At 48.3% G+C, this 26,384-nt stretch overlaps 1 protein-coding gene across 2 annotated transcripts; it reads right to left on the minus strand.

Annotated features, from left to right (window-relative positions):
• Positions 1-942: 942 nt before the first annotated feature.
• On the minus strand, positions 943-25,052 carry PWWP2A (PWWP domain containing 2A). 2 transcript variants are annotated; one of them, XM_059483816.1, is made up of 3 exons: positions 24,382-25,052; positions 13,313-14,280; positions 943-3,559 (listed from the first exon to the last, which is right to left on the minus strand). In XM_059483816.1, the coding sequence occupies exons 1-3, from the start codon at positions 25,050-25,052 to the stop codon at positions 3,546-3,548; spliced, it is 1,653 nt and encodes a 550-aa protein (XP_059339799.1). In that variant the 3' UTR covers positions 943-3,545. The 2 variants fall into 2 exon arrangements, with proteins under 2 accessions (XP_059339799.1, XP_059339798.1); XM_059483815.1 differs by having other exon boundaries at positions 12,568-14,280.
• Between the last annotated feature and the right edge of the window lie 1,332 nt (positions 25,053-26,384).

The following is a 26,384-nucleotide window of genomic DNA, read 5'->3' on the forward strand; positions in this document are numbered from 1 at the left end:
TGCAACAGCCCCTTCCCAGCAGGGTTAGTACGTCTGGGTACCCACCAGCTCCTGGCATCCTCTGTGCCATAAAAACACCCTGTGCCATAAAACCACCAATGCTTCCTAGAAATCAGAACTTTCTAGAAATTAAGTTAACTCAAGCAGCTTATTTTTTGTTTAGTCCAGGAGCTCAACTCAACTTAGGGAATCTTTCTTTACAGTACCAAAATGCAAGTGAAAAAATGTGTGTAAATACTGCCTTCTATTTGATGGGAAAGAGCAGTTCCAGAGTCTGCCACTCCATAGAATCATGGAACCATGAAGGTTGAAAAAGAACCTTTCACATCATCAAGTCCAAGCACCAACCCAACATCACCAGGTATTTTGGAAAAACACTTGCTGGCATGGCCCTCCTTTGAGCGCAGTGGGATGGAGCTCTGGAACAGAAATTACCTCCCCAGCACCACCTGATCCCTGCTCCAGGGCAAGGAAACACAGCTGAGGACAAGGCAGCTCCTCCCTGGATGGCGAAACCCCCTGTACACTTACCTGTGAGGGCAAGCCTTGTCTGAAACTGTGAGAACTCCATAAAAACCAGCCCAAGGACTGCGTGTGCCAGGGCAGGAGCCGCTTCCTATGGCATCCCCTCCTCCTCCTGGGACTGCGGCAGAGCCACCAGGACTTCCTGGACCTGTCTCTACCACACCATCTTTTCTTACTAATTACAATTTTTCCTACTGCTTTGGAAAGCATTCAGCTGGCTAAGCATAGCTTGGGATCTTCCAGCCACTGTGGTGAAAGGTGAGGTTAGGTAGAGACTTGTCCACATGATGGAATTCCAGCAGTGGACCAGCAAGCTGAGTTTAATCTTTGTTTAATCCAGAAAAACCACTTCTGACATAAATCAAAGGCTTTGGGGTCAAGGACTAATAAAGCAAGAAAGTTAAAGACATCAAAACATTATTTCCCTTTAAAAGAGCACTGAAAAAAATCAAGGCTTTATTTGAATAAATGTTACACAACATTCTTTATCATTTTTACTTCTCAGCAAACCTTAAAGGGTGAATCAGATTTTCCTCATTCAAGTCTACAAAATGAAAGAGGCATAGTGACCATTCAATATACAGACAAGAAGGTAGCACGGAGCAAAGCTTAAATATTAAGCAACTAAAGCAAAAAAGTGAAAAGCAATACATTACTGTCACTCTCTCTCATTAGAATATCCCTGACAATTTCATTTCCAAATGAAAATGTGGTTTCCAACGCAATGCTGGGAAAAGCAAGGCAGACATGAGCTCCCTTGGATGCTATTTGCTCTATACCCATATTCTCCAGTGCACACCTGCATCCCTTGGGTTAATCCCTCCTGGTTCAGCTGCTGTGCTCAGGGAGGGAGGGGAGGAGAGCCCTGGGATCCGGGGGCACAGCCAGGCACTACCGGCTTCCAAAACAACAGCAGGCACTCCTCAACGCCATGTGCAACAACCCTGCCACCACAGTCCCGGGCCTTTTTCCTGAGCAGAAACTGGTTTGTGCCATGTGGTTTGGTGGCTTTTCTGTTTGGTTTCTGGGGAGGTGGGGGACAGTGTACCTGATTAGGCCGAGCCCCTATCCATTGTCAATCCAAGCGGAGGTGAAAGACTGGCACGGAGCCGGCACCAAGGCACCCCTTTCCTCATTCACATGTCTCAAGCTTTCAGTTCTAGTCACATCCCAGGCCCTGAGCAGGACCAGACTGCTGGGCCTCTTCCACTGGTGAAAAGGAAAAGCACTGTAGAACAAATATTCATCCAAATTTAAAAAAAAATGTTTATACTTCATGGTGAAATCGTTATGGCAAACGGTACAATTTGAACGCACTGCACAGCATTGTACAGCCTGATTTTAAAAAGTAGGTAGTGAATATTCAATTTCTGCATTTATAAATAAAGAATTTAGCTCTGAAAAGCAGACACTGAAGCAGCACAAAGCACGAGCTGCCACACACTCAGTGTGTGAATCCCTGATGGGCCTGGCTGGGCTTTGGGGGCCTGTCCCAGCCTGTCACTTCCCCCTCTCCGATTGTTTAACAAGTATAAACCTGTTGCCAATGACAGAGTTGTCCTAACTTCAAATTTTATGTGGTTCATTCAGGCTCCAGACACGAAGAAATTGTCTTTGTGCTGACCCAGAGGCCCCTTGGAAAAGAGTCTCTGGTTTTAAGCAATCCAGACAAAGACATTCTATTTTCTCCAATTCAATCAGGATATCAGTAAGGAGGAAAAGAGTTTCCTACAAGTCCTTTCATCTCTATAGAAACAGAAATTTGACTTTTAGTAGATTATGTGCACATTTTCATATCTTCAAAACAAATATTTATTTTCCCAGGTTACACAATAAATCCCCTGCTAAGAACTTTAAAGAAATGGTTCTGCCGAGACAGTGTGCACACAATGGAAATAATTAGTGACAAATAAATTAATATTTAATAACTCAAGATTTCAGCAGCGTGTCCAGCATTCCCAAGCTCCACTGAAGTCAGTCTTACCCAAGACCTTTCTGGGAGGGGAATAAAATGGATAAAACCCAGTGGGTTTCTTTTTTTTTGATTTACAGCTTTTCAAAGAAGTCAACCCAACTCAGATCAACAACCATCAGAAACTCTAATAAAACCTTTGCTCTCTACTAGTTATCTATCTGAAAAATATTAATGTCAAAAGGAAAAAATAAGCCATGATTTGAAATAGAAATGCCATCCCATTGAATCACTCTCCATCCATGATTCCCATCCTGTTATAGGATTATAAGCAAAATGCTGCTCTCTGCCTTGTAGCCCCTCTCAAGGTTATTCCACAACCCTCAATTCCCTAAGTGTTACAATAGCATAAATAAAATGCAACCATATTCACACAGAAGGAGCTTTCCCATAAAACAGAGATCCATGGAGTTTGTGGTCACTGTCCTTTCCATCACCTCTATGGGAAATGTTGGTCTCAATAGCAGGACTGTTCATATTTCACAATACAACTGGGTTTGGACATGCTTTGATCACAGATCACAGCTCTGCTAACACCTGCACTAAATACTAACTAAGCCTCAGAGAATGGAAAATTGCAATGCTAAAGTCAAGAATAAAAAGAAAAGTTCAAAAGTTACAGTCAACTTCCCAGGCAAATTGGCTCCGTCACTGGCACCTCTCAAAACATACAAACGTGACTGTCACATTACAAAAACCCCAGTTATCTGCAGTGAGTCTTCATCCTAATATTTCAAGTGGTTCCTTGCATGTAAGTGTCATAGAGTCTTTCGTCATTTCATGCGTCATTTATTGCAAAAAAGTTTTATAAAATATTTCCTAACATCTTTTGAAATTTTAAGGAAAATGTACATTAGGTACAGATGCCCTAACGGTGCGAGGGGGAGCTTTAACATCTTTTACCCCCTTTCCCCTTCAAAAAAATGTTTACTACTTGGTGAAGATTTCAGAGGAAAAATAGGACAAGTCAGTCTCAGATTTCTCTCAGTCCTGATGAGCTGGTGCTCTTCGTGGCAGTGTAGTGAGGTTCCATAAAAACAGCGGGTCATTAGTGTCTCTGAGCTGAAAAGGGGAGAGAAAGGGAACATGGTTAAATGTCTTCCAGTACATATTGCAAAGTAGGTAAAGCAAAAGCTGAGGCGGCCAGAAAAGTTACTGGCTCACCTGCTTTGTGCATCGTGTGCAGAAGACAAAAAACAGATTGACATTATCACAAGACAGACACAAGTGAGCAAACTCCTCCGGGGCTGGGGTTTGAGGAGCAGCCACAGAACCAATCTGTTACATCTCACCCCATTTCAGCATCCAGAGAGAATTCCAATTGTAAAGACATTTAAAGACAGCTCAGGAAGCAGGGAGATTAATTCACAAAATCTATACATTGATGGCAGCCCCCAACACAAAGCTAATGTGACCCTGCAGAGCCCTTCCACAGAGGAGCCCAGTGCCTGAGGGAGCAGGAACTGTAAAACCTGCTCATGGTGCTTCCTTCCCATGGCTGCCTGTGCTTGCCCATGTACTCCAGAGAACAGGAATAAATGATGATAAAGCAGACAGGAACAGCCCAAGAACTGTAGCCCTGCATGAACCAACACCAGTCAGCCACCAGCTCTTACTGGGAGGAGGGGGAGGCCCTGGCACAGAGTGTCCAGAGCAGCTGTGGCTGCCCCAAGGCCAGGCTGGACGGGGCTTGGAGCAGCCTGGGACAGTGGGAGGTGGCCCTGCCCATGGCAGGGGGGGGCACTGGATGAGCTTTAAGGTCCCTCCCAACCCAAACCAGTCTGGGATTCTGGGATTCTATGGGGATTGTGATTCTCAGATACAGTGACTGAAAACCTGATCACCTGGGTCAGCTCAGTGTCTGTGCCACTGAATTCCCTGAGTGCAGCCCATTGTCTGTTTATCGCCCATTCCATGGGGTCACTCACTCCAGGTGGGATCTGTGGTTTGTGGGACAGTGACAGCTCAGGCTGGCTGAGGGCACAGCTCCCCCCACACAGATCCCACATTGGGAAAGCACTCCTAGAGCACTGAGTCCCAGCTGTGCCCTGTCCCCACCTTGTCCCCAGCCCAGAGCCCCCAGTGCCACCTCCAGCCCTTCCTTGGGCACTCCAGGGATGGGCACTCCAACCCTCCCTGGGCAGTTCCAGTGCCTGAGCTCCCTTTCCATGGGGAAATTCCTGCTGTGCCCACCCTGAGCCTGCCCTGAGCCCCCTTTCCATGGGGAAATTCCTGCTGTGCCCACCCTGAGCCTGCCCTGAGCCCCCTTTCCATGGGGAAATTCCTGCTGTATCCACCCTGAGCCTGCCCTGAGCCCCCTTTCCATGGGGAAATTCCTGCTGTGCCCACCCTGAGCCTGCCCTGAGCCCCCTTTCCATGGGGAAATTCCTGCTGTGCCCACCCTGAGCCTGCCCTGAGCCCCCTTTCCATGGGGAAATTCCTGCTGTGCCCACCCTGAGCTGCCCTGGCCCAGCCTGAGGCCGTTCCCTCTGCTCCTGTCCCTGCTCCCCGGAGCACAGCCCAACACCCCCAGCTGTCCCCCCCTGTCAGGAGCTGTGCAGAGCAACAGGGGCCCCCCTGAGCCTCCTTTGCTCCAGGCTGAGCCCCTTCCCAGTTCCCTTTAGCCTCTCCTGGGGCTCCAGCCCCTTCCCCATGGAGCCATCCTAAGGATGCCCCAGAACAAGGTACAGATGTGTGTCAGGACAGGCTCAGGCCCTTCCTGCCTGTCCCAGTGAACCCAGCTCACACAGCCCTTTCCTGGCAGCCAGCACTGCCATGGGGACTCTGACTCTTCAATGTGAACATTTTCTCAATCCCTTTGTTCACTGCTGCCCAAAGAGAACTGCTGCCTTTGAAACTGCTGGCTTTTATCTCCAAAGGAAAAGAGAAGGACACCAGGCAGCCACGGAGGGGGAGAAAAGGCACCCCAGAAGGACAAGGGAAGCAAAAATAGCAGCACTTCCCTTCAGGGATTAAACCTCAAGGCCAGGAGCCCAAATTTAAATAGTTACAGTAACATTTATGCACCTTCCTGGGGAATAATGCTGTGTCTGTGTAAAACTATGGAACAGAAGGCACAAAACTCCTATTTTCCTGCTACAGATTCCATTTGTAGCCAGTGAAGAAGAGGGAAACCAGACTGCTCTTCCAGATGATGAACTACCAAAAGCAAGAACTGTTTCCTTCCTTTAGAGCCTCCAGCAGCAGGACCTCAGCCACCAGGAAAACAAAGAGCAGCAACACATTCTTCCCTTTGTGTGCCTAATTCCCTGAAATACATGACACAGTATCAAGAATTCCTAAAACGTGATCCAACCCAGTTTTTTCCATATAAATGTACCAGAAGAGATTATTCCTAAATCCTTCAACACTTGAAATACCTCAAGACTTTTTTTTTTCATTAACTAAACTTCTAACTAAACTGACTACAATTCTTTTAAAATCGTTTTTGTGGCTTTAGTTCCTTTTCACCAGAGCTACTAAGTACCCAAGCTGGCACCACGTGCTTTAAAGTCCTGAAGCACTGCAGAGGGGCAATTAAACCCCAGCATTTCCTAAAGCCAAACAAAAATCCTACACATTACTAAATAAAAAATGATGCTAAATTAGCATTTAAGCAAATATTTGCTTGTAATTGTATCTGCTTATTTTACTGACAAAGCAAGATCCCTTCTCCCCCTTTGTGCACCTGTTAAAGGATGGCAAGGACAATCCTGCCACCTGAATGTGCTGTGGCTCTGTTACAGAATCTCATTGCTGGGAACAAGCATTTGCCTCCCAAAGCACAGATTCCCAGCACATGCCTGGAACATAGGAGAATATTCCTTATTCATATTGCACCTTTGACATCCAAAACATCTGTAAGCAAACATGAAAACTGACCTAGATCTGTTTTTTTCCTAAAGAACAACCTGATTTCAAGTTGCTGTTCCATAAATGGCGTCAGCCAACAGGAGGCTGCACCCCGAGGCCCTTGGCAGAAGGGCAGTGCAGCTTTCCCCAGCTCAAACCTGGGTACTCCAAGTGTGATTCCTGCAGGATGTGACCAGGACACAGAGGACAGTCCTCTGTTACAGACATACTTTTACAAATATTCTGGTTTTCCAAAATCAGCCTTGCTAATGCCAAAGTGACAGGACAGATCCTCTCCCACTCCTGGCTGCATTGAGCCAGCTCAGCCTGGCCCATTGGTTTCAATCCCTGCCATTACCCACACAGCACCCAGGGTTTCACTGTCACAAATGCAATCAATACTCCAGTGCCTGATTCCAAGTCAGTTTAAGTGTTATTTCCTGTCCCAGCTGCAGCTCAGCAGAGCCCAGCTGCCCCTGTGCCTCTGCCCCATCCCACAGGGATCCACACTCCTGGAACAGCCTCGGTTCCCACAGCCCTCCCTTCCTCCTCTGCACTGAGGAATGGAATCACTGGCACAGAAATGCAATTACAGCTGCTCACAATGTGCCTGGTCCTGGTTTGGGAAGTAACTTGTCAAACACAGCCCAAAGAAACCCCACAGATCCATTTCTTCACACTGAAGGAGCAAAGCTTGGATTCAAACTTGCTCCAGGGGACACTGATTTGTTCCCTGAGCCAGTTCCTACCTGCAGGCTGCTGCTAAGTTCTGCCCTCAGGCCATGGGCAGGCAGGAAGAGGAGATCAGATACCACATCCCATGGCACAAGCACATGAGCCACCTTTCCCAGGTTATTCCACCTTTTTCTTTTTACTTTTGCTCCCAAGTGTCCCTCTTGGATGTGCAAGGTGGCTCAGGTGTTCTGAAGCCCTGGTCTGCCAGCACCACCCACTTCCCAGCTCCTGCTGTTCCCACCTCCTGCCAGCAGCACCAATTGTATTTCCTGAGGAAAACAGAACCAAGCTCTCCTCAGTGGCTGGTGCCTGGCACCAAGGTGCTGCTCCAGGGAATTATCCCAAACTGCCCCATCTGGGAGCAACAGCAAAGCTGTGCAGGGAAAAAGCAGGATGGCAAAGCAGACACCAACTCCCTGGCACCACAGCCCTGCCTGGCAACCGCTGCTCTGCCTTGTGTTCCCACAAGGGCACTCATGTCATTGTTAAATTTAAAGGAAATAAAATCCTTAATTACTTTAAGTGACAGTCTGGATTGTATCCACATCCCAGGTAACCCAGAAGAGTGAAATGTATGAGTAAACCATAGGGAACCATAAGCTGCTCTTAGGATCCAACAATCAAACCCCAATAATCAGAGGTATTTCTGACCTGGGAGGAATTGCTGCTGCTTGGTACAACCCATCCACATGGCCACAAACAGTTCTCAGCACAGAGGCCAGAGGTAGATGGGGTCAGACAAACCAGACTGAAAGTGCCAGGAGGGTGGGAAGGGAAGGGAAGGGAAGGGAAGGGAAGGGAAGGGAAGGGAAGGGAAGGGAAGGGAAGGGAAGGGAAGGGAAGGGAAGGGAAGGGAAGGGAAGGGAAGGGAAGGGAAGGGAAGGGAAGGGAAGGGAAGGGAAGGGAAGGGAAGGGAAGGGAAGGGAAGGGAAGGGAAGGGAAAAGCCACAGTGCAGGGGGATGTTATCCACCTGAACAGCCCCACTGAACTCTGCCAGGGTGACCCAGGGGAGGGAACTGTTTAACCAAAACCCAAAGTGTCCCAGAGAGCAGCTGGGGGTTAAATGTTGGCTGGGAACTGCCATGGCACTGCAAGGCCAGGATCACACACAGGCTCTTTCCAGCAGGGATTAAGGAGAATTTGACACTGGATATCTCAAACCTGACCTGATGGATCTTCAGGCAGCTACACAAGTTCTGTGTTAAATGTGGGTGATCCCTGATCACTCCATGGTCAGAAGTTCTGTCAGGTATGGAGAAATTCCATTTTTAAACAGTCCTAGTCATTGGACCCAATGGATTATGGCACCACACACTGCCAGCCATCCCTCTAGGCTCGAGCTCCCTGCACTCCCCTCCCAGCTCATCTCCAGCTCCAGATCAGCGAGGGACCCCCTGCTCTGCCTGAATTTGCTGTTCCTGCAGGCATTCATTGGAACACAATTATAAAGCCAAGGATGGACTGAAATAGCCTTTCCCTGATTATCAGTCTGCTCCTTTCACAGCTCCTCAAGGCAGGACAGATGATGATGCTAAGAATGAGCTACTGACATCTATTTTTTTTTAAATTCACGTTCCTATTCTACTCTTGACAGTTTTAGCAGACATGAAAGAAAATATCAGGACTTAAGAGAGTTAAATAGAACCAGACCTAAAGGCTAGCAATGCACAAAGCAACTCTTACCCTTCCCCACTTGTGCTACTCTTAATCCTAATCACAGTTAGAAACTATGTTTAAAAAACCCAAAGGTATTTTACTCCATGCTGAAACAAAAAAAGTCTTTTCAGCCTCGCACAAACCTAAACCACCCCAGGAGCCCCACCCAGGGTAGATCGGTAGGCTCCAAACTGAACACAGCAATGTCTGAAAGAGAAACCAAATCATCAGAGATGATTATCTCACCGAAGTGTTGACACAAAGCTCCAACTCTAATTAGAACAGCAACAAATATCTGTTCAAATTTCCTGCATGACTCCACTTCAGACACAGACAAGCATTTCCTGCTGCTTCCAGCTCTGCTCCTGAAGCCTCACACCTACAAACATCTCTGGGGAAAGAGCTCTGGGCTGTGCAGTCACTGCTCTCTCTGCCAAGGCATTTTACCTGAACATCCCCAGAGGAACAGAGCACCTGAAACTCACCATGTGCCATTCTCCCCTAACCTGGCTGCCCATAAATACCCAACAGCCCACAGAGGCACTCCAGAAACTAAAAAAGGCACCACTTGCCAGTTATCCCACTAAACTGATGGGAAAACAGCAGTCCCCCTCTGTGCTGCTGCTGCCTTCTGAAGGATTTAGGTGGGAAAAGACCTCCAAGGTCACCAAGTCCATTCTGTGCCAGATCCCCAGCCTGTCCCCAGCCCAGAGCCACCTCCAGGTGACACCTCCAGGGATGGGCACTCTCAACCTCCCTGAGCAGTCCCAATCCCAACCATCCTTCAGGAAGAAATTGTTCCTGGCCCCCCTGAGCCTGTTTGTCCCCACAGGGTGTTCCTGGTGGGAGCAATGGATAAATAAACCATGGGCAGGCCATGGACAGTGGCAGCCCAGGGGCTGTGCTGGGGCACAGGCACACAAAGTGGGGTTACAGCTCAGCTAAACCAGCCCTGGGGCTGTGCTGGGGCACGGACACACAAAGTGGGGTTACAGCTCGGCTAAACCAGCCCTAAGCCTTGTCCCAGCCTGCAAGGCTCCTCTCACCCTGTGCCTGCCTGAACCAGGCTCTGCCCCTGGGAGCTGCTGCATCCACAGGAGCAGCTCCTTTGGGGTTAAACCAGAGTCAGGGATGAGCACGAGGAGGAGATTTTCAACTTACTGCAACATGGTGGTGTAAAATATTAATTTAACAAAACAAATTACTTGTTTTGAGCCCTGTTCAGTCTGCAGCCATACAGAACATTCACTATGAAACTGAGGAAAGACTTAAAGCTCATCTGCTACCAATCAAAACTGACTTAAATGCCTTCCATAAACAATTCTTTTGAACATAAAACCACTTAAAGAAAGCCCTCCCACACTTCCTGCTCCCCAGTGAACACCTGAGCAAACTCTGCCTATGTAAGCTGCAGTGCTACTCTAATTTTATATAAATTAAGAAAACAAAGCTTCCAGGTCTTCTTAAGAAAAAATAACAATGTCAATATTGATTTTGCCACTACTTGGCTTACAACAACTAACTTAAAGCCAGTTCACTTGAGCTTCTAAACCTCAAGGAAGTGGGGCAGACATCTGACCCACCTCACATGGGTTCCTGACTCCAAAAAGCAGCTTGCTTTAATAACAAAATACAGCTTATTTACTTAAAGAAACTGTTTCTGTTTGCAGGAGAGAATACAGAGAAGTGAACAGATTTTTTTTTCCAATTATTTTTTCCTTTTACAAAATCTATTGTGTGTTTGTCACATTCAAAAAGCATTGACCACTGGGGCTTTTTGGGAACTGTTAGAATGCCAAGGTAAAGCTGGTATATTTGGAAGCTTAATTAGCAATTAATGACCGTGATCTTGAGGAAAATTTGAACAGACATGGGTTTGACACCTTAGACTTCCAATAGTTCTGTGGGCATGACAGAATAATTAAAAAAGGTAAAAAGAAACTGAATGCTTTGGCAAGACCAGACAGTATCATGAACATATGAAATTAAATCTTAAAATAAAAATATTTTCCGGGTTCAATGATTAAATCCTTGCCCCCTTTTTCATGTCTGTTTAATTTCAGTCTGAGCTTAATTTTTTACATTTGTCACGATTGCCTGCGTGGGCAATCCTGGAAAAAGCAGGATGAAAACTGCTTTGGGATGAGCACCAGGAGACTCTTCACAAGGCACTGCAAGGCTGAAGCAGGAATGGGTTGGAGGACACAGGAATTCACATGGTCAGGTAAGGACCAAAACTCACAGAAAAAAAAAAGTCAAGTGCATTGCATGAAAATGCCCCAATAGTGAGCAAAAACCATGCAAGAAAAGCTGGAATGGCAGTGGAGAGCAGCTCTGACTGCTCTGAGATGGAAACTGAAACATTCCCCACTGTACAAGTGACATTATCCACAGGCTCTACTCAAATATATGGCCCAAAAGCTAATTTAGGGAGAAATTTAATCAACTTTCCAGAAAGCCCTCTACAGAGCTGGTTCTGAAACAAAAGGGACAGATAATTAATCATCTCCAAATTAAGACTGAAGTATACCAATGGTATTTACATCAAGCACTTCATCTTTAAGAATGCATGAAAAAGGACAATTTACTTTTAAAGGGTGTCCTCTAAATCCGGCATACAGATAAAATACTCTGACATCCTGGATTTGTTTCAAAGCTTTTTGAGAAACACACACAAATAATTCAGATTTAGTCCATTTTATTTACAGTTTGTTTTTTTACATTTCAGAGCATTACACAATTACATATCTCATTTTTCTGACCTGCAAACAGATACCTTAAACGGAAATAGTTAAAAAAAAAAAAGAAAAAAAAAAAGAAAAAATAAAAGTTAGATACATCCAAAATGCAACAATTACACATCTGACAATTCACAAAGTGTAATTTACTAGGACGTATCCTAAGAATTTAGGAACAACCAGTCAGGAGAAAATCTGACCAATTTCAGCAATTGATTATTTACACATTCAAAACAAAGCCTCTCTTAAGCTAAACCTCCAGGCAAATGGCCTGAAAGATTTCTTCAGGAAGAAAGACCAGAATGATTCACACCTATGCAGCATTAACAGCCCTTGATCCCAAACACTGAGGCCTCCTCAGCTTTGTCTTAGAGCTACAGGCATCCCTCGACTTCTCCGACCCTGAAGTGATTTAGTTGTGCCCCCATGTGCATAGAAAGGTTGAGTGTTTAAGCGGTCACTACGATAAAACCCCATTTAATCTGGTCTTTAAGTCACTAAAATTCTTCTTCCTTCCAACCTGGAGCACGTCTCCAATGCCATTTAAACCGGCCTGCAGAGGGGAGCTTGAGCCCACCGGGCCTGGCCAGACTAAATCCATTAGAGACTGATTAAAAATAATCTTTAAAGACCATTTAGACAAGGCTTACATTTCTACACTTCCCTGATGGGCCACCTAATAAAACAAAAATGTCACAGCTACTACTTTCATCCCTCGTGTCAACCCTTGGCCACACAGAACTAGTTATATACTGGGTAGAAACTACTAAAAAATTCCCTGCAAATCAGCTGCCTTCCAGCTGAGGCTATGGCTCCTATGCATCGGGTGGTTTGGTTTGTTTTTTGTTTTTTTTTCTTTCTCTTTAAAAAAAATTCTCACTTGAAAAATACCTCAGTCCTCACTCGTAGGCTAATTTTGATTGCATGTTCAATTGGTTTGAACCGTCAGGACCCGCTCCGCACGGCACGAGCCTCGTGTGAAAGGAGCAGTCAGTCAACCGAGTGCAACTTCTGCCTCTGCCACCTCGCTGGGGCAGTTCTCTCTAACCTGGCTAGGGTTTGGTGGAGCCTCCAGGTTTCTTGCCTACCTTACTCTCCACGTTCACGTCTCAAACTGCGTCAGCAGGGCCCGCACCTCGGGCGTGAGCTGCTTGGCAGCCTTGGCTGCCTCAGTGACGGCCTTGCGGTACAGACCCTTTCTCTTCTTATTAAAGCGCACCTGGAAGCTTTCTAAAAAGGGGGAGAGCTGTGCAAGAGCCAGGAAGGAGGTGGTGGTGGAGCCGAACCACGAGATGCGAGCCTCCTGGCGCACCAGCAGCCCGCTATCCTTGCGGCTCACCGTTATGGTAAGGATACGGGCCGGCCACCAAGGGAAGCCATAAATCTTGGCCCAAACAATGTCCCCTACACATACGGTCCTGCCATCTGGTGTGACACATTTAGAGACGTTTTTGGAAAAGACTTCTGTTTTCAAGGAATTACTGAGCTTTTTCTCTTCCTTCGAAGAGGAGGAGGAGGAGGAAGAGGAGGAGGAGGAGGAAGGTGCATGCATGCTGCCTGGAGGAAAATCAAAGCTTTCAGTAGAGCTACACTCAGAGTTGGTGGATTTCAAATCATCTGTGCTATCACTACTACAAACTGATGCACTGGAAGAGTCAGATTTCTTTTGATTAAGGGTCATGTAAACCGTTATATTGCTTTTGCTGCCTCTCTTGCCCAGTGTCTGCTGTTCATCCTGATCAACAGTTACATGCACTTCACTCGTGTCCTGAACCTCACTGCTGGCCTCTTCGGGGCCTTCTGAGGGGCTCTGGGTTTCTGAAGGGGCCTCACCTGCTGAGCGGGTGGAGGAGCAGCGAGACTGGGGCTTAGTTGCCATCTTGCCGCTCCGAATTTTCTCAAGTCCTGTCTTGAGGGAAGAGTCATTCTCTTCGTTGCGGTACCGCTGCGGCTTTAGGCGCAACCGGGGCGGGAGGGACCCTGAGCTGGTGTTCTGAAGACGCCGCGTGAAGTGGACCTTTGAATGTGCATTTTTGGAAGAGGAGGTTGCACTCTGCTTCTTTTGTGCCTTTTCTTTGGCCATTTTCAAGACTTCCCGAGCTTTTGCATGATCCATGTTTTTGCTCTGGAGAACTTTTTTTGTGTTTAACTGCGCTTTTGAAGTATTTGCTTGTGCGGAAACTTTAACTACTCTGCTTCTGCTGTGGGCAATATTTGAAACCTTGACCACAGCGTTCCTTTTCTGGCTTTCGTTTTGGCTTTTTCCATCCACCTTGTGGTCAGTCTTAAGTTTTTTATTCACAGTAGTCACGCTCTCGTTTCTTCGCTTTTTACTGTCCTCGTATTTGGAAGAGTCACTTGCATTGCCACCTTTCTTGATCTCCTTTTTCTCTGCCACCACGCTGTTTTTGCACTTGTCACACAGCACCTGCCGGGGCCGTAGCTTGATGGCGTTCATGATGGAAGTGGGTTCCTCCCTGTACATTTTCCGCTTGGGCCGCTTGATTTTCCGGGGTGGAGGCTGAGGTATTGACTGGTTGTAGGTGTCCCTGATAAACAAAGGAGGAGGGTAGGGAGCTCCCTCGTGAAAGAGGGGAGGTGGTTTAGAAGTCCAAAGGCTTTTAGCTATGCTGGGCTCTGAGGGCTGCGTGAGGGAGGAGTCATCAGGGACCGCGGCGTCGGCCTCGCACTTCACCTGCACCTCCTCTTGGAATGGTTTGCTTTGGAGCTGCATGGCTTCAGGTTTGTCCTTGTACTCCCTTTTAGGAAATATGGTCACAGGGATTCCATGGGGGCCAAACCTTCAAGAGAGAGAGAAAGAAAATTCAATGTTTGGAGCGAATTTTTGCGGCGTTTGTCACAAAGCAATTGCAAACTTGTCTGCATTAGGTAGCCAGCATTTGGAAACCGTGAACCCCAGAGAAATTAAAGCTTCACATCCAGCCTTATGGGAAGCTTTGAAAATGCAAGACACCAAATGAAGTCAGTGGAGAACAAAAAACACACAACTTCACTTATTATCAGCTTCTCAACAAGATGCCCAGAAAATGTAACAAAAATATCCCCAAGACAGCAGCAAAAGAATTAACTTTATACATCTGGAAAATGCTTATAAACATCCAAACTCACCCCAACAACTCCCAATCTACCCAGGCTCATTTTCCATACTAAGTCAGCTTTATGAAAAGGCATCTTCAGGAACTTTTCTTCCATTTTTAGCACAGCAGAAAAGGATGAACAGTTCAGATTGAACACAGACAAATCTGGGCTGCCTAAATCCTTGCAGTGAACAGGGAGTGCCTCCATCCACAAAAGCCTCAGCACCTGATGCTTTATAGTCCCGAATTCCCCAGCCCAGTTTGAATTTCTCCCAGCAAAACTCCCCTTATTTCAACTCAGAATAAACTGATCCTCACTGTTCCACGAGCAAACAAGATTTTAAACCTTTCACTCCTTTTCTCCAGACTGGAATTGCTCTAGGTCAGGACATGGCAATAACTCCCCAAGATCTGTCCTCAGGTTTGTGTTGCACTGCGGCTGCTCAACAGCAGCACCCCCTCAGCTGATTAAACTGAACTTTATTTACTTTTATTTGTATAAGTGCCTACATGTTGCCTTTATTTCCTCAAAATTGGATTTGAAAATGTGTTAGAAGGTTCTTTGCAGTGTCCCCAACAAAAGCCACCCCTTGTTTGTTCTTTTGCTTATCACAAGCTCCTTTCTACACTAAAGTTGCAATTGAAGCAAACGACCCACCCAAGATTAAATTATCCACCCAGTCTGCATTTCAGCTTGTACAGACATTTTTCCAGCCTATGGTCTGGCATTAAACCACAAGGGACTTGCTCACAACTAAGTTTTACATTCCCTAAAGTTCCACAAGTCCATCAAGGGTAAAGAACTTGCTTTTCCACAAATACTTTTCCTCCACAAAGGACTGTAAGCAAGTCACTCAGTTCCAAGTAGGGCTTTAAAAGAAACTATCAGCTGACAGTAATTAAATTAGCAATATTTTCAGTGTTACTGCCATCAAGACCTTCAGCTTCTAAAAGAAAATTAGATCCAGATCATATCATTCACCACCTGATAAAGATTAGGAGGATTTGGTAAAAAGTTAATCTATGCTAAGAGCTGAAAACAAGACAGGGCAAGATCTCTGCTGTGCAAATTCCATTCCCAAAGAGCACAGCAGCAGAACTAGACAGGGGTGGGACATCAAACCCCACACAGACAAACATCCCTCACCCTGCTCTCAGTGCCTCAGGAACTGCATTTCCAGCCCTCCCAGGCCATTCCCTGAGCCAAGCCCTTCTCCCAGAGAGCATTTGAGGGACTCTGTCAGGAAATCAGCATAATTAGCTGTCACTAGGAAGAGCTGAATGAAGAGGACTGCAAGGGTTTCCAGAAGGATCCCATTCAAGTATTTCATCTCTCTTTTCCCAGGTTTTCATTCCACTGCCTCCCCAGCAAGGTGTGCACTGCAAAGGCACAAAGGAGCTGATGGAAAGCTCAGCACATGCCTGACAGCAGAAAATCAAAGATTCATTCTGCACCTTCCACTCTCTCTTCTTCAAGCACAAAACACAGGCCAGGACTAAGAACAGGAAGCCACAAAGGGTAATTTTTGTCCAAGACACAAAAGCAATCCAAAGTGAAGCCCTGAACACAGAGAATCCCTCATCAAAGGTACTGCTTAGAAAATAAACCAGACTCTCTCAGCCCTACCAATGAATGAACTGGGAAGTAAAGAACATTGATGGATATTGTGCCAATTCTGTGCAGCACTACTCCTGTAAACGAGGTGTTCATACAGAACATACAATTAGTCAGGACCACCTGCAGCACAAAATATATTTGGTAAGCCAAGGGAATGATCATTATTTCCAACAGCTCAGTGTATTGTGTCTTCTCTTGGCCTCACCCAACAGCAGACTGTATCTATACACAGTTTTTGATTATCTCTGTTTTCTCCCTGGCTAACCAAGTCCTCCAGCAACTTGGAAGAATGAAACAAAAACAAAGAAGAGAAAACAATGGCAGAAAAACTTGCAAATGAAACAGTACAGGTTACAGGAAAGAATAAAGACAAAGAACAAGGTAAGAAAAGAGGGATTTATTTTTTCCTAAGAGAAGCAGCAGAATGAAGACGTGAGCTTAAACCTCTTCAGGACAAGGCATGACACAGCATCTAATTAGTTCTGCAGCAAGCACAAGTGTTTATTGCATGTACCAGAATTTCCAGGCCTATCTTCACACACCTGGCTGATGGACCTTGAAGAGAAACACTTCTCATACACCCACAGTAGTTTTTGTCACACCAGCTGCAAGGCTAACTAGTTAGTTGTGTTAGTAGTTAGAGAGAAAAGCTGCAAAAGCATTTGGTTCATCTGCCACAGAGATGAAGGAGGACCACAAGGCATCTATAGAAAACAAAATTAAAAACCTCCAAGGCACACAGCTGAGTTGTATCATGACATTTACTGATCCCCCAGTCAGTCATGGCTGGCACTAGATCAGCCCTGAGCAGAATTCCAGCTCCCCACAGTGAGACTCCAACAGGCTCCTTTCGTCACACCTTCCATGTTTAAGTTCTACAAGTAATTACCTTGTCTTTATTCCAACAACAAAATAATTTTGTCAATATACTGATCCCAAATACCACCTTACCCCACAAGATTTCAAGAATAGGCTTTTCCGGATGAAAGTAGAGCTATACTGCAATTGCTGTTTGCTTAAAATAAAAATCCCCTGGTGCCCAAGTTGCAGCTCCTCCCTGCCCAGCCCACTCCTGAGTCTGTAACACTCCTACCTCAGACATCACAGCCCAAGGAATGGCACCATTCACTAAAGGGAAGTGTTAGAAAACCAGCCTCAGGAATAGGAATTGCAGCCTCAACCCCAAGCAGTGCTGGGAAGCTGAGCCCTGCTGCTCCCTGCCCATGGAAATCAGAGCCAGCTCTCCATGGTGCCAGCTCCTCCTGCAAAGGTGTCCCAGCTCTCATCTGCCTTGAGAATGCACCTCTAAGGCAGGATGGGTGTGATGTACAAAACTCATTTCTCAGAGGTTTTCAAGTAACCAGGGCAATCAGCAGGATCTCTGCTGAAGATGCACTGCAAAATGTACATTTTCATGGAGACAGAAATAGCAACAGGACACCAGGACCTGTACTGAACTGAGAGCCTGATCAATTCTGGCACTGCAATGATATTTACACTGAGAGGAGCTTTCAATTGACCAGGGTGTGCAGAGACAGAAATAGGGTAAAAACAGGGAGGCTTCACTTCCAGTCTGCCAGCTGCAAGTTGATTAATAGGCAGCCATGGCATCCCAAAGCCAGTTTGGGTACCAAACCCAAACCTCCGTCATTTAAAGCCAGAGAGTTTTGTATTACAGACATATAAACTTAAGTACTTAAGGAAAGCAAAGCCACTTTTTTCAAACCTAAATCCTACAGCAGAATTACCACAATGAATGCATATTACTGTTCAATTTATATGCAAAACAGAACAGTTAAAGAGTATTTTTTCAGAAATAACCATGAGAGATACAGAACAAATCCCATTTTAACTCATTACTGTTTGTACATAAACAAAGTACATAAACAACACTCCCTGGGGGAAAGTGTTTTACATTAGTACCTAAAGCTTTATGGTCTCATCTTTAGCCTCCAGTGCCTGACTTCCCTACTCAAAGGGAGAGAAACGAAAAGCCCCTTGCTCTGCCAAAGGAGTGAAGCCCCTGAGCAGGTTCAGAACTATTCCCCATTTGTCTCTGGACACATTGAACTGATACTAACAAAGCAGAGAAACTCGTGTTCAAGTGTTCTGTCTGTGGTAAAGGGCTGATCAGCAATCTCCTGCACTGCAGAAATCTCCAGTTAGCTTTTCTGCTCTTGTACCCAAGTTCAACCTCAGTGTTCTGCAAAAGCCAGGACAAGCAACAGCTGAAGCCATTTTTATTGCATGGATGGAAGTTCCAGGAGTATAATAATATGCTGAAAGAACTACGGATATGTATTTCATGCATCTAAACTGAGGCTTTAAATTATAACATTCCATGTAATACACAGTTAGATCACAGCTATTTGAACACAAAGTTTTGCAGAAGTCCTCAAAATAACCTGCATTGAAAACACAGATTATGCAACAACCTATTTTTAATGAAGGATTTACTTGGTGTGATAAAGCACAGGATGGAATATATTGCTTTAAGTGCAGGCACCTTCCTGAAAAAAGCATTGCCAGAAGCCAAACCATGGTTTATTCACCTCCTGAGCAATGTGCACCAGGCTAAATAGCTTAGAAAATGCACATTTCACTGAGAGCTCCGAACCCATGGCAAAGGACTGCAGTGTGAGTGACTCTCTGGAACAGCACAGCAGGAAGAAAAGACAGGATGCTCTGAGTTTAGGCTTTCCATTAATTATTACCATTACCATCATTTTACTGGCACATCCATAAAGCTGAAGGCCTGTTTAAACTGCAATATCTTTTAATTTTTACATCTGTTGCCATTATTAGCTGTCAGTTGTATTTGAAGCAGACACTTTGCTGATACATTGGCTGTGATCTATTTTGAAGGATTATACCTTGAATATACTCCTCAGGAACATCCATATGCCAGAGCAGGACATATGGAACAGAATGATACCATTAAATAATGGATGACCTGAAGTGTCAAGATGGCCAAGATTCATCAGTCCATAACAGAACATAAACTGAATGCAGACTGAAAATTTCATCCCTGCCCTGCTTTAACACCTTGAACCAAGCCAAGGAACCCTGAGAAGGCAGGAGAGGCCATGCTGCTGGAACACAGAGAGTTCCACAAGGAAGGACAGTCAGCCATTATCTGTCACATCCCAGACCAGCGAAGAACAACTGGAGACCACGGATTCCCTCAGGAAAGGAGAGCTTGAGGCCCAATCCAGAACCCAGCTCTAACCCCACCCTCTAAGTGAGGCTGCACTTCACACCTTCAATAAAACCTCTCCAGCTAAAGACACCTGAATTACCCTGTGAACCACTCTCTCATCACACCTGAGCTTCCCACATTCTGGGGACAATAAAAACAAATGTCAAAGAAGTGCTGGGGCTGCTCCTTAAATGCCAGAATTTCACCAAGCTCCTGTGGGCTCCTGAGAAATCAAAAAGGGTAGGGGACGAGGTGTGGGGACCTTGGGAACTGAGTGCAAGTTCTAAAATAGAATAAACCAGAACACACAACCCTGAGCCACAGACATTTCTGTACTGTTAAGAATGTGCATCACAGAGGAACAGGTATCCTACAGACCCCAGTCCTTCCCAGCCCAGGATGAGCACCTGCAGTCCCTGGTTATTAAACGAAAGAGCAGAGAGAAATGTACCACGTTTTTGAAGTGAGGCTTCTGCTGCTTCCTTCTCACATCATTCCCTTGCAGTAGAAGCTGAATTAACAAACTGGGAAAAGCACAGGATTCAAGAGTCAGAGCTGTACCTGCAAACTGCTTCTGGGATTGTAAGAATTGCAAATTGCCTATAAAAGTTTATTTTCATCACACAGCTCGTGCACACCTTGGAGCAGGAAGTCCTTCCTTATCCTCCATAACCAAAGCCCAATAAAGAGATAATTTCAAACATATGTCACAAGGAATACCCTGAACATCCTCTGGATATGTAACCAAGGCTCTCAGGTCACAAAACAACTTTTTGCTCTCTCTCTCTCTCTTGTTCAAGAACTATTATGAACACACACAAGTCAGAAGGGAACAGGTTCAGAGAAGAAAAGACACATGTCCTTCACATCTGCAGGATTAGAAGGACAATTTCAGTTAAATGATAAAACAATAAATAGGCCAAGTGTTGACTGTTGGCAAAACAACAGAAAATAAATTTAATCCCCCCCTCCTCCCCTAATCTTTAGAGAGGTAAAAAAAAATACACACAGAAATAATTATCCAATCTTCAGAAGATCAAACTAAAACCACAACTTCTTAATCCTGTACTTTAGGATTTACAAATGCTACACTTCTCAGGTATTTCCCTCCCACCAACTTCCTCCAGGTGCAGAGCAGGATTTACCCTGAGCCAGCAGGTGGGATGGACATCTCCTGTCCCCTGAGCAAACAGGGAGTGAGCAATGCCAGGCACAGCTCACTGGGACTTTAAACCCCACAGAACCAGGATGGGCTGGAAGGGACCTTAAATCCCATGCAGTGCCACCCCTGCCATGGCAGGGACACCTCCCACTGCCCCAGGTTGTTCCAGGTCTCATCCAGCCTGGCCTTGGGCACTGCCAGGGATGCAGGGCCTGCCCACCCTGCCAGGGAACAGTTCCTAATTCCCAACACCCCACCATCTGGCAGTGGGAGCCATTCCCCTTGTCCTGCCACTCCAGTCCCTGATGAAGTTCCCTCTCCAGCCTCCCTGCAGCCCCTCCAGACTCTGGAAGGTGCTGTGAGCTCTCCACACAACGTTCTCCTGTGCAGAATGAGCATCCCCAGCTCTGCCAGCCCAACTCCAGGGGGAGGATGCTCCTGGCAGCCCCCTCAGCAGCCTGGAGCCTCCTCTGGGTCTCTGCAGCAGCTCCAGCTCCGTGCTGTGCTGGGCCAGGGCTGGGCAGCTCTGCAGGTGGGGTCTCACCTGAGCAGGGAAGGATTCCCCCCTCCTTTCCTGCTGCCCAGCTGTGGGATCAGCCCTGGATATGCTGAGGTTTTCCCCAACCATTCCTGCTCCATTCCCTGTCTCCATCAGGCACATCCAGCCCAGAACCCCCAGCAGAGCCTCACCCTGGCAGCAGGAAAGCACTTAAGAGGTAATGGCAGCAGCACTAATGAAGTTTAACAGCAGGAACACATCCCTGATTTGTGCAATGAGCCTGCGGAGTAAGCAAAGTGGGGACATGCTCCTCTCCAGATGAGGATTTACTGCACAACAAACAGACCTGGCACTCAGGACATGTGGGTTCCTGCTCTCTGCTGGTCTGCAAAACTCCCTGGGCAGCAGGAACAGGAGATGGCCATTGGGGCAGGCAGGGAAGGGCCTCCTTAACCCCAATAAATGCAGGAATAAAACCCACTCAGCACCCAGGGGCTTGAGCACAAACCCCTAAAGGGATATCCCATTTACAGGGGGTGGGAGAGGGATTTAGCACCTCACACAAATATCACTGACTGCACATCAATGTCACCAAGAATAAAATGCAAAGTCAGGGCACTATCTCAACAATGGAAAAAAGTAATAAAACAGCCAAAAAACCTTTTAAAATCACAATAAATGGGGATATTTTTGCTTTTCTTTCATTGTGGAGTGCAAGTAATTCAGAAAATTACATGAGTAGACAAAAAAGGACACAGTGAACAGGTTTTCAAAACAGTCACTTAAACTTACTCTTCCTAGGACTGTATGGAAGAAGCACCTTCACTGCTCTGGAGGGTGCAGGGGGGAAAGAGGAATTAAGATCCAAACAGGAATAGGAATTATTTCCCTCTGATCATACAGTGAACACAGCATTAGCATGTGCACTGAACACAGCCACTTTTGGAAGCTACTGAATGAGCAAATTCTAATACAAATTGTCACTTTTACTGAGTAAAAACTGTCAGTCTTAAAATATTGATCCCTTTGGCATTAGGAAAATTGAGATTACTCCCATGCATTTGAATGAGACAGATTTCAGCAACCACTCATCTCCCATGCTGGAAATCCCAGTGTTGTCATGTAAATGCATGGAATTTAGGTGGTTTTCATTTAACCCTGCCCTTTTTTTTTTCTTTTTGGTCCAATGGAAAAACTTATGTCAAGAATTCCAGGGCCTGCCACACACACAGAAGGAAGTTCATGAAAAATATTCATGTTCTGCAAGTCCAGGTGCTGCTACACCAAATAAAAATAAACAGATATAAGGAAAAGCTGACACCTAGACAATACCACCTGTTAGTCACCACAGAAGTGATAAAATGGAATTATTGGACACACAGGCAACACTTTTTTAAATAATGCTTCGATTTCTTAGAGGTAGGAATTTCTTGGACTATTTCTAGAGCTTGTTTCCCACTGCAATTCCTGCTCTGAGACATCTGATAAGAGACTCCTGTTATCTACCAACGTTTTGCTGTCACCAGCCCAATATTACAGTATATACAATACACAATATTATGTCTCAAAACTCAGCTCTTCTTGTCCAGGGCCTCGGCAGAGCTTGGCCTTGAGAATTCAAACCTGCGCTCCTGGATTGCCATGTACAGCACCTCTGAAGGAAAAAGAGGTGCTTTTCTCTTCCACTGGCAAGAGAAGCTGGGAGGGCCAGCCCCAGCCTCCCTGCACGGCTCCTGCACAGCTCCCAGGGCAAAGCTTTGTCCCAGGAGCTGCCCTGGACCCAGGCAGGCTGGAGATGCTCCCACCGAGGCACAGCGGCAGCAGCCAGCCTGCAAAGTGACGTCTGCTGCAAAGGGCTGCAGATCTGCTGCCTGCCAGGGGCTCCCCAGTGCACCAGAGCCTGGGAAAACCGGGATGTTTGTGGCCAGGGTGTGTTTAGGAGGACAGGAGCCCTTTCAGGAGAAAAGGAGAAGCTGGCATTTCCCTGCACTCTTTGCCACCCTCCTGCCCAGGGAAACCATGGCATTCAGCAGGGACAGCTTCAAACCTACAAAAGAGTTCGTGTTACCCAGGATCACACCTCATCTGTGTCGCCTCCTGCCCGGATCTGAGATGCTGTTTGAGCCCACAAGTGGCTGGAGTTTTGCTCAGCATTTCACACCTCATCAAGCGACAGACTGAAATCGTCACTCCCTGACATTATCCAAAACTTGGGGGTCAGACAAGGCCTTTTGAGTCAAACCCCAACCACGCACTGAGGCCCAAGCCAGGAGTGCCACAAGTTCCCTTTTAGGGAGCACCGACAATATTAATACTCCAGGAAGTTGCTGAACAGCTACTAACAACATAAAAGGAGTGATAAAAGACATATGTCCACACAGCTTAAATCTGAGGGAGAAAAGTGCTGCATATTTTACATACCGATTATTTTAAATAATAACCTTGTTACATTTCACTTTTCTCTCATGAACTTGCAGAGTCCTTACATGTCTAGGAAAAACCCCACTAAGATGAAGAAGAATTTTCACCTGCTGATAGAACCTAGATTGTTCGTAAGATACCATGATTTCTGGTCTCCCAAGAGCATCTCACTACTGAAAGGCAGTGGAAAACATCAAACCCCAAACCCTGCTGTCTGATAAGTTATTCAGAGATACATAAAAATCCCCCAGTCCACAAGGATATTCAAGAACCATGAAACTTCACCCCGTCCATTGGGTACAAGGAGCAATCAGTACTAATTAACAACTGCAAGAGCCTAGCTGGAAAACCATTATTCTGGAAAATAGTATGTATTGAAAAAGAAGGTTACCTAGGCAATGTAAGCCCGAACGAGCAGGGCAATGAGGGCTCTGGTTCTGTACAAAGAGGGCAATAAACGCCAGGCTCGGAGCTCGGGTGCTGCTCCCGGCACGCAGGGATGCTCTGGAGCCCCGGCCAAGCCCCAGGGCTGTGCCCGTGTGCTCGCCCCTCTCCCGGCGCTCCCGCTTGCCATTCCCTGGGCGGGGGGCCCTGCCCAACCCCGGCTGAAGGGTCGAGAAGGAGGAAGAGGAGGAAGATGAGGAAGGGGAGGATGCTCGGGAGCTGCGGCTCCGCTCCCCGGGGAGGACGCGGGGGCAGGAGCTGCTCGGCCCGGGGCAGAGGAGGGCTGGGATGGGGAGCGATGGGATTGGGATGGGATGGGATGGGATGGAAGGGAAGGGAAGGTGCAGAGCCCACGAGGCTCCCGGCAGGGCCGCCCCCCATCCCGCCCCCGGCGGCTCCGGGAGCGCTCCCGGGCTCGGCGCTGGGTGGGGGCTCGGGCTCGGCTCCCCCCGAGCTCTCACCTTTTCGAGAGGTCCATGAGGACCCCGGAAAAAAGCTTCTCTCCCAGCCGGAACGAGACCACCAGGGCGTCCTCGATGATGTGGTCCAGGGTGACCCGCACCTCGGAGCCGGGCAGCAGCGCCGGCACCTCCGCCTCCCCTCCGCCCGGGGCCGCGGGCACCGCCGGCTCGGGCTCCACCGCGGCGGCGGCGGCAGCAGCAGCAGCATCCGGCTCCTCCTCCTCCGGCCGGGGCGGCTCCTCCCCGGGCCCCGCGGAGCCCCCGGCAGCCGGCGGGCAGGGCTGCGGCGGCTCCCGGGCCGGCTCGGGCGGCGGGCAGGGCTGCGGCGGCTCCGAGCAGCCCGGGCTGGGCGCTGCGCGGGGCTCGGTCCGCGGCGATTCCACCCCCGGGCTGCGCGGCGGCGGCGGCGGCTCCTCCGTCCTTCCCGCGTCCGGCTCGCGGGTCCCGCCGGGGCTCCGGGCGCGCTGCACCGGCGGCGGCTCCTCGGCCTTGCCGCCGTCGGCCTCCTCGCCATCCGGCACCGCCGACTCCACGGCCTCGCTGACGGCCGGTAGAGGGTCCGCGCCGGCCTCGCTGCCCGGGATCGGCTCCATCTCGGGCTCGGCCTCGCCGGCCCCGCCGTCCCCCGGCACCGCCGCAGTCGCCGCCGCCTCCGCAGCCATGGCCGCCATTTTCTCCGCCGCCTCCCTCCAGCAGCGGGAGCGACGGCCACGGCCCGCGGGGAGGGAGAGCCCGCCCCCCGCGCTCGCAGGTGGCGTCCTATTGGCCGACGCGCAGCAATGCTGCGCTTCTATTGGACAGCGCACCTGTCCATCCAGCCCCGCGGGAACTTCTCGTTGGCCAGCGGGGGCTTCATTCAGTGCAGAGCCGGGAAGGGGAAGAGAGGGCGTGGTTTAACGCTTTATAGGCCACCGGGGAGGGGAGGGGTGGGGCTGCTTCGCCCTCTGATTGGCGGAGGGAGGCGTCGCTCCCGAGGGAGGCCGGTGATTGGCGGCGCCAAGTGTCTGTCGCGGGGCCGGGGAGCGCGAGGGGGAAGATGGCGAGGGCGGGAGGCCGGCCATGGGAGACGGGTCTCCCTCGGAGGGGTCGCGTCGCTCCTCAGTGTGGTCAGGTCACCCCCCCGGGGGATCGCCCTGGAGCGGCTCCCCCGAGGAGCACAGCCCGGCGCTGCTCCCGCGTTGTGCACCGCGGGCAGGGGAGCGGCTGGTCCCGTGCTGGGGAGCACTGAGGGGGTGACACTGGAGAGCGGGGGTATCACGGAACACACTGGGCTGGAAGGGACCCACAGGATCATCCAGCCCAGCTCCTGTCCCTGCACAGACACCCCAGCAATCCCCCCTGTGCATCCCTGGAGCGCTGTCCAAGCCCTCCTGGAGCTATGGCAGCCTCAGGCTGTGCCCATCCTGGGGAGCCTGGGCAGTGCCAGCACCCTTGGAGGAATCAGAACCTTTCCCAAAATCCGGCCTGACCTCCCCTGGCACAGCCTCAGGCCTTCCCTGGCTCCGGTCCCTGGTCACTACAGATCAATGTCTGACCCCCCCTGCTGCCCTCACCTGTCCCAGGCAGAGGGACTGGTGCCTTTTGTGAGCTAAATGGGCATTTTAAAGTGTTAAGCACCATGAATTACGCACATCAGCTGGAAATAACTCAGAAGGGGAGAAAAGGAGTGAATGATTTCCTCCCAGTGCAGCGGCTGCCCCGAGCGCCGGTCGGCCCCAAATCCCGGGCAGCGCTCCGGTTCTGCCCTCAGGACACTCACACACACCCGGACTTCTGCCCTCAGGACACGCACACACACTCGGGATTGTCCCCTCAGGACACGCACACACACCCGGGATTGTGCCCTCAGGACACTCACACACACCCGGGATTGTGCCCTCAGGACACGCACACACACTCGGGATTGTGCCCTCAGGACACGCACACACACTCGGGATTGCGCCCTCAGGACACTCACACACACCCGGGCTTCTGCCCTCAGGACACGCACACACACTCGGGAT

The sequence above is a fragment of the Ammospiza nelsoni genome, chromosome 16 (genome assembly GCF_027579445.1).
Source record: "Ammospiza nelsoni isolate bAmmNel1 chromosome 16, bAmmNel1.pri, whole genome shotgun sequence".
In the NCBI taxonomy this organism is placed as follows: domain Eukaryota; kingdom Metazoa; phylum Chordata; class Aves; order Passeriformes; family Passerellidae; genus Ammospiza; species Ammospiza nelsoni.

What these genes read in the sequence shown, in the direction of transcription:
- PWWP2A (XM_059483815.1), bottom strand. Translation starts at nt 25,052, where the DNA reads ATGGCGGCCATGGCTGCGGAGGCGGCGGCGACTGCGGCGGTGCCGGGG. An exon ending in CTCATGGACCTCTCGAAAAG is followed by an intron (nt 14,281 to 24,381) that starts GTGAGAGCTCGG and finishes TCTCTCTTGAAG; the next exon opens with GTTTGGCCCCCATGGAATCC.